Raw genomic sequence first — 12,045 nt, 5'->3', positions numbered from 1 at the left:
TTCCATCCTCATCCATTTTTTCCAATTTTCAACATTTTATCTGTTGAACGCAGGGCGGTATTCTTTTGGGAGAAGTCTAACTTCTTGAACATACAGATGTTCTTTTTCATGGGTGAACATATCCCAGTTTAACATTTTCTTTTTCCACGGGTCCTCAGAATCATAAGGACCTATTCCTTTGAAAATATTCAAGAAAGCAATTATCTCTGAATCAGAAGGAATTTATACATGTCTTGGTATCTTATCAATCGGGTTTCTTCTATATTCGGGAATAGAAGATTCACTGGTATATCCAAGACCAAAATATGAGGAAGAACAGGCAATAGTATGTACAAGTAATTCTTCCTGAGGGTTAAAGAATGAAACATGTTTGTAACTTTCATCAGATGAGTCAGCAGGAGGGACAAATCTGATCATGTTGATTCTATGTTTTTCTGACGACTTACCATGAGGAGTAGGAGGGTCAGAAGAGAAATGAGAGAAAGTCTTAGAGCAATGGGGGTGGTCACAGACAAAACTGAAAGGTTGGGAAGGACCTGGCTGTGAAAATAGTGTTTTAATGGAGTCATACACTGCTTGGTCAATTACAAATTGTGGAGGAGTAGGAGCTTGGACATGATGTAATTGGCTGATCGTAGTTGGAACTGTAGAGATAGAGGGTCCACCACGCTGAAATGTGTTTACTCTGGGGAACCATGTGGTAACCTTTCCATCTATATCAGTTATGATTGATTGGGCATCAACAATAGATCTTTTACAGACTAGCATCAAGTACTAATGCGCAGGCTTCTCAAATCATTTACAAACTAGAATTTTTCTCGTGGTGCAAGCAAATCAGACTAAAGGTCCGCAGATACAGAGCAGGAGAAAATTCGACTCAGACCTCTAAACTCTCAAACTCCCAATCCCCAAATGAGTCTTACTTCGCAGTTCCTTTATTTATAACTGGAAGGGAACAAACATTCAGGAAAAAGCAGGAATCTTGTACAAAATGATGACTCAAAAGTAATCACTCAAAGTTAGATTCGGGCATGGGTAGACTATCCCATGTTATCTCGTCCCTTCTCCTTTTACAGATAGCCAGAGGCATGTGGGGACTGAATCAAGGTACTAGACTCAAACAAAGTGGAGATTCCAAGGCACAGGAACCCACGAAAGCATGTGACAGACTCTAAGGATGAGATATGAAAATCTCCAAAACTGTACAAATATTACACAAAGGATATTACCAATATGGGGGAATCCTCGAAAGCCCATCCAACACCAATGTCGAGTGGAAAGAAAACACTTTAAATAATATAATAATCTACTTGTGGATAAGTGTAGTGGTGAAAATTCCATCTTTCTATCATGTAATTTGAATAGCATTGTACCTAAACTTCTTTCTCAGTTTCCCAGTTTGCACTGTCATGTGGGTCAGGTAAGTCTAAATAGTTTAGGTTCATGAATGGGTTTAGTTATGGATCAATCTATCGATGGAACTCTTCATAGGTGGTGCTTGTGTTGGTCTTTAGAGCCTTCTAATAATTCATTATGAACCATCTGACATGACCGCACCTATGGACTCCATTCAGAAAATCTTCATCGCTTAGATTTATTAGATCTTCAATCCTCTTGTACAATACTTCAGTCACGAGCATACTTGATGGGTTGAAATTGGGAATCTTCAATAAAGTGAAAGACTATGGTTTTAGGATAGGGGGTGATAACCCAAATCTTTTCCACCATCCCATAAACCATTTAGGAAGTGGGTCGTCTTCTTCCATATCTTCAACTGGAACCCCTTCAAACAAAGTTGAAAACTGCAAAGAATAAAACATGTTAGTTGAATTTTTTTTTAAATACATTGTTGTGTAGAAATCTTCCTGCTGTCGTTCTGGATCATAGTTTTCTCTTTGAAGATGATTATCAAATCTCCTGAATGTTATATGACAGCTGGTGATTCTACTTCTATCTTCATCATCTCTCTCAATTCGATAGGCAATGCTTCCAATCTATCTTAAGTAATCAAGGGCTTCTAGAGCTTGATCATTCATTTCATCTTGGTGGGGATCTATCAATAGAAAATCAAAACATGTTCTATGTCTGATTTCTTTTATGGGATGCCAATTATCATCATGATCTAATAATCTCCTATTTAGATCATATGAAATCCAATCAGTAGGAGTTTCAACTTCAATAGTGCTTTCTCTTCTGCTGAGATAATTACATCTGATACCCATTATTGAGAGTTCAAATAATAACTCTCGGCTCAGCATGTCAGCGAAACTGTTCTTGTCTCCTTTGACAAATTCAATGTCGAAATTTTATTGGCTGAGATGCATTATCCATCTTACCATAGCGGCATCTTCAAACTCACATTTATGGATTTCATATTTCAAAGCTTGGGAATCTGTCTTAACTGTAAAATGGGTGTAAATAACAAAGTCTCTGAATTTGGCTATACCCAAGCAGACTGCTCTGAGTTCTTTCTTGAGGCTAGACGAATTCATTTGATTTTTTGCCCATAGACCAGATGCATATTGACAAACCTCTATTTCCTTTCAACTGCTAGGATTCTTCTGACGTAGAATAGCACCCCAACCCTCATGACTGGCATCTGTCATGATTATTTTCTCCCATTCTTCTCTTATTGGGGAGAGAGGTTGTATATTCCTCACTTTTTCTTTTATTTTCTTAACTCCCTAAGTACAGTCATCATTCCAAGGGATTAGATTTTTCTGAAGTCTCTTGCTCAAGAGTTTATGTTCTTGTGCACAATGTTTCAGAAACTTTGAGATATAATTCAAACTACCCAACAACCTTTGCAACTAGGTATTGTCTTTAATTTCATCAGGGAAGTGATCAGCAAAATTCAAGCTTCTTTGGATTACAGAGTAGGATCCATGTTGTATATTGTAACCCAAGAAATCTATCATCAGTTTGAAAATTTTCATTTTGGATTCTGATAATACGATGCCCATGTCTTTTACTATACGCAGAAAGATCATCAAATGCTTTATATGGTTAGCTATATTATCAGAATGAATCAAAATATCATCAATATACCTTTTTAGGAATTCCTCCATTGCTTCAAAAGTTTCATCCATAATTCTCTAGAAGGCTGAGGGGGCATTAATCAATCCGAATGGCATGATGTTCCATTCATAATGGCCTCCAGGTACAGAGAAAGTTGTCCTCCATTTATCCTCTTCTTTGATTCCTACTTGCCAGAAACCAGATTTTAGATCGAAATTTGAAAAGATCTTTGAAGAGAGATGTAATGTATTATGTCAAAATGAAAGTAAGAATTGGAACCCAGTATGAATACTGGAAAGTCCCTATGGACACTGGTTCAAGGCTAAACATAGTCAGTGATACAATAGTGAGTATGCATCTTCGAAGAACAACAACATGTCCCAAAGTAATAACAGCAAGTGGTGAAATTGCCACCAAATATGAAGTTGAGTTTGATGCATTCCTAACAGAAAAAATTGGTATGCATCTGGTCTGCCCTATTGGTCCTAGTATAGATTGTGCTATGTATCTTGGCACACCTTTCTTCAGGAATTTTGAGAAACATGGAGCAAAATTTGAGTAAGTATAGAGGATGGTTTAGGTATAGGATATGCATCATAATCAAGGATATCATTCAAAGGTTTATAATTTACGACAAGTCTAGGTTTTCCTCTAGAAATTTCAGCATGTTTATTCACATAGAAAGCAAAACAAGCAATTGGACTTTTGCTTTTTTTGACGAGTCCTTTATTTAGTAATTCTTTGATTTCTTCTCTGCAAAGTTTCATTTGATCTTCATTCATTGTCACAGCTTTTGACCTTCTTAGCATTCCATTGAAATCTTTCTTGAGAGGAAGTTCTACTTCATGCTTATGGATATGCCAAAAGCCATTCGGATCATCAGAACAACATTCTTTAAATCTAGCAGTGAGGTCTGCTATTTCTCTTGAGTATTTTCCATTGTCCAGATGTTCTTCAGTTTTCAGGATTTCTTTCTTCACTTCCATTTTTTCCAAGACATTTTCCATTCTTTCTATCCTTTTCAACCTATTTGGTGAACTGGAATTAATGAAAGGGAAAAATATTTCTCTATCATCTATAGAGATGAAATAACCATACCTCTGACTGATTTTGTCAAATTTTGCTCCATGTTTCTCAAAATTCTTGAAGAAAGGTGTGCCAAGATACATAACACAGTCTATACCAGGAACAACAAGGCAGACCAGATGCATACCAATTTTTTTTGTTAGTAATGCATCAACCTCAACTTCATATTTGGTGGAAATTTCACCACTTTTTGTTATTACTTTGCGACATTCTATTGGTCTTCGAAGATGCATACTCACCACTGTATCACTGACTATGTTTAGCCTTGAACCAGTGTCCATAAGGACTTTCCAGTATTTGTACTGGGTTCCAATTCTTACTTTCATTTTGACACAATACATTACATCTCTCTTTATAATATTGCATCTAAAATCTGATCTCTCTTTCTCTTCATCTGAACTTTCTGATTGTTGGACATGTGCCATATTAGGATTTGCATGAGAGGTCCAGTTTTATTCCATTCCTGAGACATGACCTTGTGATGTTGAAGCAGCAGCTATTTGTGCATTCATCAACCTTAAGCTAAGTTCATTATGTTTTTCTATGCACAATCTCCGGTTATCCTTTATTGTTTTTCTCAAATCTTTTATTGCCTGATGAACAACATGCAATGTCTGTGGCAAATCTTCAGCAAAATCTTCATTTCTGAATTTCCGACTCAATGCTTCAACTGAAAATAAAGAAGCAGGTGGCACATACCCTTTATTAGTGGCCTTCTTTGATTCTGATGATGCTTGCTTCAAATGTTTTGTCAACAATGATTTATACATGTTCTTTATCTGTGGATCATTGGCCGCCATCATTTGTGCAAAAATATTTTTGTTGGTTTCATCATAGTCAAATTTCATCATTCTGATTGCATTGCATCTGCAAACATCTGGGTCACTACAATTACAATCTCTACATTTTTGCAATAAGGATCCCTACAAAAATCATCTTCAGATGTTTCATCTAAATCCACAAAATTCAAATCATTTTCTGACTCTGAGTCAAAAGATATAAGTTCATCACAGCTGCTTGGTAAATCAAAGAATTTAATTTTTCCTTTCTTGTTTCTATACTGTACTTTCTTTTTTGATTTTTCCTTTTTCTTGTCTGGACAGTTCGGAGCTGTATGACCTTTCTGGTTGCAATTGTATCAAACAATTTCTTTTTCTTTAGAAAACAATTTTGTATGTTTTTAAGGCTTTGTTTTGTAATGTTTTCTCCTTGGTTTTTCTTGGAAAGATGGGGAATTATTCCTTTTGAAATGCTTTTTCTTTCTCCTATGCCCCTCAGAATACCAACCTTGCCAAGGTGCCATTGTTTGCAAAGTTGTTGATAGCCATGGGGATTTTTAGGATTTGTAGCTGCTCGTGCAATTTTCATCTAAGAACAAAGTTCTATAATAATGGCTTTGACAGTTTGTCGAATTATGCCAAATTTGTAGTCACCAACTTTCCCTGGGAGTTTGTTGACAATCGATGAAGATACCCATTGGGGAAGGGAGGCTACAAAGATTTCCTTCCATTTTGGCTCAAGGATTAGATCTGGAATCAGAGTGTGTAACCTGTGAAGGAATTCATTGAAGTATTCGTCAAAATGTTGCATATTATGTAGCTTCATGGCTAAAAGCAGAAACATTAAAAGAGCCTAACCTTCTTCCTCACTGGGAAGCGGCAGTAGTACTCAATGAAGATGGCACTACTTATATGGATCCGGTTACAAGATTGCCTATAAATAACATGATAGGAAAACTTTTGTATAGTATTACAGTCAATTTCATTGGTTTTCCCGAGATCACCAATGACATCACCACCATTACTTTATCTAGATTTGGGAATAAGAAGACTAATCCAAGTAGCTCAATAATTACTATGAACTTCCAACGCTTTTCCAAGGATGAAATAAATCTTGTGATCCTACAAAAGAACTTACATCAACCATTTAACTCAATCCAACAACAAGAAATCAGTAATACGAAAGAAATAAAAACTAGAGATGCATGTGAATAAGCAGTGAAAAGAAGGAAATAAAATGATACAAAAGGGCTCTGAGGCTCCTGGGATGGCCAAGCCCAAGGAAAGTTAGATACCTATGGAGGAGAACAAGATTTATAGGTTGAACATGACACTAGTCTTCATGATTTTCATCAATAGAATTACATCCCTGCAAGAAAATACAATGGAGCTGCAAAAATACAAGTTATCTCCATAATAATACTAATGAAAATCCATCCCTAGAGGAAAATTCGACTTGGTAATTATAAAAAATGATTAGGGATCACTCCCCATGAATGGATGAAGCTCTCCCCACCAAAATCCCTTGATTAGTGCATCTGGTCCCTTCATTAGTAGAACACATTCCTAGATTTTCTCAATCATTGGAGTTCCACAATATGTGCCATAATTCCATAATATCTTGTTGATTTATTATTTATTATTGATCCTCCTATAGTAGGGAACAAGTCACTAAATTATGTCCTCCTTCAAATCCTCATAATCTGCCTAATATTCTCATAATATTCCACAAAAATAAATAATATTAGGCACAAATATGCAATTATTCATAAACCTTCCTAACGAATATATTAAAGTTAAAAATACATTACTAATGTAGAAAGAGAGGTTTAATGTGTTGAAGGATGGTCATAGGTCTTGATTTATGTTTTAATTTAGAGGCATGGGCCTTAATTTATGTCTAATTTAGAGGCCCATCATATAGGGACATGTGGTCTTTTTGATTTTGATTTTTTGTAACATGTTTTGGGCATGTCAGATGTATTTAGAGTTATGGGCTCCAAACACTTATATGATATGGAATATGATTATTAATTTTATATGATGATGATGGTTTTCCATGTATTTTGTTTTATGGTTGTATTTTGTGGTATACATGTGATATATGCCAATCTAGAATGTTATTTGCAATGGTATCTACATAGTTATTTTGGGCTTTAGGAACATGACTGAAATTCACATACCAACAGCTTAAATAGTAGATATTTAGTAAATAGGACTTGGTTATGCACATGATACACACCATTCAATTGCAAGACAAGTAGCAATGAGTCTAAACGAACATGAAGATGAAGGATGCGATGAGTGAGGGCATTGACTAAGAAACCTATCACGACATCTCATTTGGCCTAGTTATTGGTGGCAGATGTAATGCACATGCCAGTTGGAAGGACTAACGTATGCAAGGGGGTAAAAATAACCTAGGCTGCCCAAGCTAGACTACTAGATAAGCGACTTGCACCATCAGCATGACTGGTATACGATGTGGATGATGGATCCATATGAAAGGTGCAAAAGTCAACAGATGAGATTATACAACCTACCTAGCTTCATGGCAGAAATGAAGACACACAAATCGAAGGGATATGCTATTAGAAACGTTTCTTGAGGGAGGGTGCATTGGGATAAATCGGAAGGAAATGACCTTCAAAATCCTCCAAAAAATATGCCACTTTGCCTAGATTCAAGGGTAATCCAAGGTAGACATAGCTTCCATGATGTCCTCATTATAATGAAAGATGGGTGGATGGGAGGAAGACTAACTAAATGATGCAGCAGCAATACCTGGTGCATTAACGTAAGAAAGAAGGTTCACATACGCATCATCCTTAATGGTAGACGACGAGCTGGTAGATGGAGGATCTACAGATGTTGAGACCTCGGATTATATCGAAAGATGTTCGATAGAAGCGTGCACACAAACGTCAGAAAGTCTTACCTGCTAGGAAGTCAAGGACGATGATAAGTAAAGGATATGGCTGTGGTGTTTGTCATCTCGACATCGTCGAGAGGGATCACGAAGTTGGGACCAAATTCCCCCTGTTCTGGTTAACTAGGGGTACCAGAATCCACGGGTAGAGGAGTAGGTGTTCCACTATGAGTGGCCTCGTATTCGCAAAGTGCTTCAAGCAAATCAAGAAATTCAGTGAGACAAGGGCAACAATGGGAATAGTGACCATGATGATCGCACAAGGCACAAGGGTGATTTGTGCATAACATTCTGAGTTTCTTAGGTGGAATCAGAAAGTTAACATGGACTTTAGGGATATTCAACTCAGGGAACATTTCATGAACCAAAGGTTTAAGATTAGAAAGCTCGGGAAAATTATTGGTGGCATGCCGAACAACTTTACACAAATCACATGAAGGTGATGGCTTTGGGGCCTTAGGGGCTGGAGGAGCTTGGGGAGCCTTGTCCCTAGGTTATTTCCTCTTATCTTTGCCCCCCTATCTGGATGCTTTTGCAACAAGAGTGGGTTCCTATTGAGGTTGTGATGGAATTGAAGCAACAACAAAGGTTGTAGGGACCAGTTGAACCAAGGTCAAAGCATGATAAGATCTTAGCTAACTAGGCAGAATGCTTGCAGGGGGATTAATGTACCATACTGGAATCCCCAAAGTCATGTAAGGAAGGACCAAAATACTCCTAGAGGGGGAAATAAGAAAGGTGTCTGGCCTGCAGGGTAATGTCCCGCCGGAATAGCTCCTGGATGGTTGAGACTTTGAGGAATAGTTCCTGGTCGAACATAGGAGAGGCACCCACAAATGGAGGAGGTCCTTGGGGGGTGGGTCCATAGGGCTCAGCTGGGATGGAAACATCAGGGTGATCAGGAGTTGGTTGTTCATCGGATGTACCAGAATACTTGAGAGCAGCCCATGACACTTCTAACATGTAAACACTCATAGAGTTAGACTCTGAGATGAGAGGGGGAGGACCAGGGAAAGCACCCAACAATGAGGAATATTTGTAGACTCTGGGTGAAACATCAATGAGAGGAGTGGAGACCTGTTATCTGACACCGACAAGATAATGGACTCAGGGGAGGTCACTGATGTTAGCTCGTAGTAAGTCAATTGATCGATGGTAACGATCTTCCCTTCATGGGGGAAACACATCTTTCGTAACACCACAGATGCGACGGCTAACATGGAATATCTGTAATTATGACCTAAGTGAATGTTGTAATCCAAAGGGGCATCAATAACCTCAATGTCTACATGGACAGTCTTGCCCACAAGGGTCACTAGATAGTTGTGGTACATGCCAAGAGGCTGGGAGGAGTGTCCATCCCAAGCACGCAAAGTGATGGTGGAGGAGGACAACTCAGGTGACTTAAGTTGTTTCCAAACGACAGTGGACTTCACACATGTGGATGCATCTTCGTCAATAATGCATCAGGAGACGATGGCATTATGGACTCGGACTAGTATCTAGAAAGCAACAGATGAAGGCAATGGGGGACTTTTTGATGTATCAACAAGGAAGACAATAAAATCATTGTCAGAAGGATATATTGTGACCAAAGAAGTTAGTAGAGCTTTCTTTTGATATGGGCATGACTAGAGTACTTCCAACATCAACATGGTAGAAAGTGATTGTGCCAAGTCGTCTACTATACTGTATGTATGGGAAACTCGGTTAGAAGCCGCATTACGGCGTAATGGTCCCTTGGATCTTGGGAATGGACTCAACATTAGTTTGAGGGATCTGTAGCAGACCATTTGGTTTCGTAATAGTCTCAACAATTTTTTTGTTTTGGACTCAGTGGTGGATGAAGTCGAGGGCTTGTCATTTGACGTGACCAACTTTGTAAGTTGACATCGGAGGGATTAACCTCATCAGAGTTCATCATAAGGATCTAGTAGTCACCAGGACCAGAAGTTTGGGGGGGATAGGCTATTTGACGTAGTAGAGGTTGAGCGGCAACAAATCCTTGCTGAGGGAAAGGATTTGTAAGCACTACCAATTGAGATGGCGCAGGATTATGAGGCAATTGTTGACCTCTAAAAGCTACTTGAGCTTCCCACATTTGCTGCATCTGGGGTAAGAGAGGAAACTTATGTGTATAATGGCCATGTATACAACAACATTCACAAGGCTTGTTCATACTACTTGCCTTGTTCTTCTTGGGCTGGCTACCCTGTTGTTGGTTGTTGGTGTTAGGCTGGTTCCCCGAGGGTTCACTAGGTTGAGTACCTTGATTACCCTGGTTACCCTTGTTTCCCTTCCCCTTATTCTCTTTCTTCAAATTTTTGGAATTGGTCGCACTCAATTGTGAAAACACTTGACCCAAAGGGGGCGGTGGTTGCTGGGGCTGAGGATGCATGGGCAACTGCGGTGCTAATCCTTGAGGGGCCAAAGCACTCAGTTGTGCATAAGGAGGAGCAATGGTTTTGTAGACAAGTTGGGGCCCTGGAAACATGTTCATAGTAGGAGGGGCATGAGTGTTGGAGGAACTTATGCCCCCCTACAGATAGCCATAACTTTGCTGAGTATATGGTGAAGGATGTGAAAGGGTTCCAATGATAGCATTTGCGGCCTAAGATGCTCCCAGTGCATTGGCACTTCTAGGACAAGGAAGTTCTAGAATGATGGTATATACATAACTAGATTGGGCATAAATAAGGTCATATCTTAGAGCAGTTTGGAGAGATTCTTCCTGGTCTGAGGAAAATGGAACGCGACATATTTTCCAATGGGTGCTAAAAGGCTCCTAAGAAACCAATCTAGATATACATGATCTTCGAAGGACAGGGCACGACATGTGATCCTCCTTCGATGCCACTCTTGAAAATGGTCGGAAAGGCAAGTGGTGAAGGACTATTGAAATGAGGTCAATAGCTCCATACCAATTGTACCGGAGAGGTAACTAGAAATATGAGAGGAATTATTTATCAAGCATCATGAAGATGGAATGAGATATGGTGGGCTGGTCTACATACCATTTTGCAACATCTCAAGTGAGCGTATGTTGGAATATGCAAAGATGAATGGAGTCATCAGTAATGGAGTTGGATGAACACCACCATGTGGAAGGAGTGGACATGGTTGGTAGGATCCTCTCCAACATTACCCTCAAATTTTGGGATATTTGAGAGAAGCTTAGTCGGCATAGAACACCAACCAACATCGTGGTGTATGGGGTCGTTTACTAGCTGGCTAAAATCAGGTAGACTTAACCCAGCCACAAAATGGAGCATGGCGGATGCCAAAATGATTCATGGGACTTTTTCTCCTGATGTGACTACCAAGATAGAACCAAAGCCAACATGAGGTTGGGTTTCTTCACCAGATATGCATTTAGACATGGTGACGATATGTGGTGAAGGAGGCTTGGAATAAAATGAGGAATCAAATGAACCAAGAGAAGAATCTGTATGGGGACTCAGAGGGCTATGAACTTGAACTCGACGGGGAGGGGTAATATGCCCAAGTGGAAATTAAGGGTGAAGACCTAATAGTCTCCATGACAAATGCCTTGGTAGCACAATGGTGGAAAGACACACATGACACGGTGAAGGGATATCAACAATATGACTTTGTCTCGATGAGGGGAGATAAATTTATTATGTTAAGTCTTGACTTGGTGGTGTAAACCAAGTGCCCTTCGCTTAAGGTGTGCTTGTGTATGCAAGTGTATTTATTGATCAAGCCTAGATCATGTTTGTAAAAAAGAAAAAAGTTTGTTGAAAATAAACTGAAATTAACAACAGAAAATGACCAACAAAACAATTAACTAAACCCCACTCAAATTTGGTTTGCAAACACTGTGCTGGTTGGTGGCTAAATTGATGAAAAACACACTAAAAAGGTCAAGAGATATAATTGTTAGTGTGACTGGGATCACATTACGCTAGGCTGTTGGAAAGTGGTGCAACTACAACAAAAAACTAGAGAGGAAGATTGTTGCAAAAATATAGGGAGATGGGTGAAACACCTAAGGAAACCAATGGGACCCTAAGGCCAATGACCAAAGAAGGTTTAATATGAAACTATGGATGGTGAAAACCTATATTTACAGACCTAAAACAAAAGGGTACAGATCTGGAAAATATGGTTGAAAGTGCTGCATAAATTCAAACTACTCACTCAGCTAAACTCCTCCTATAAATGTGGAAGTGTACTAAAAGCCCTAAGGGGCTAAAATTCACTTCGATGAGT

General features: G+C 38.9%; 1 protein-coding gene across 1 annotated transcript; it reads right to left on the bottom strand.

The window, feature by feature from the left end:
• Positions 1-3,542: 3,542 nt before the first annotated feature.
• On the bottom strand, positions 3,543-4,529 carry LOC149146596 (uncharacterized). Its single transcript, XM_089452817.1, has one exon. It carries the CDS (start codon positions 4,527-4,529, stop codon positions 3,543-3,545), a length of 987 nt encoding a protein of 328 aa, XP_089308943.1.
• Between the last annotated feature and the right edge of the window lie 7,516 nt (positions 4,530-12,045).

This window comes from Pinus tabuliformis, chromosome X (genome assembly GCF_031772625.1).
Source record: "Pinus tabuliformis cultivar Carrire ecotype Pingquan chromosome X, CPIR1, whole genome shotgun sequence".
NCBI lineage: Eukaryota > Viridiplantae > Streptophyta > Pinopsida > Pinales > Pinaceae > Pinus > Pinus tabuliformis.
The sequence above is the reverse complement of the archived record's forward strand: the minus strand, read 5'-3'. Positions and strand labels throughout refer to the sequence as shown.

Bases quoted from the DNA above. Each gene is read 5' to 3' on its own strand.
- LOC149146596 (XM_089452817.1), bottom strand. From the start codon at position 4,529: ATGGCACATGTCCAACAATCAGAAAGTTCAGATGAAGAGAAAGAGAGA.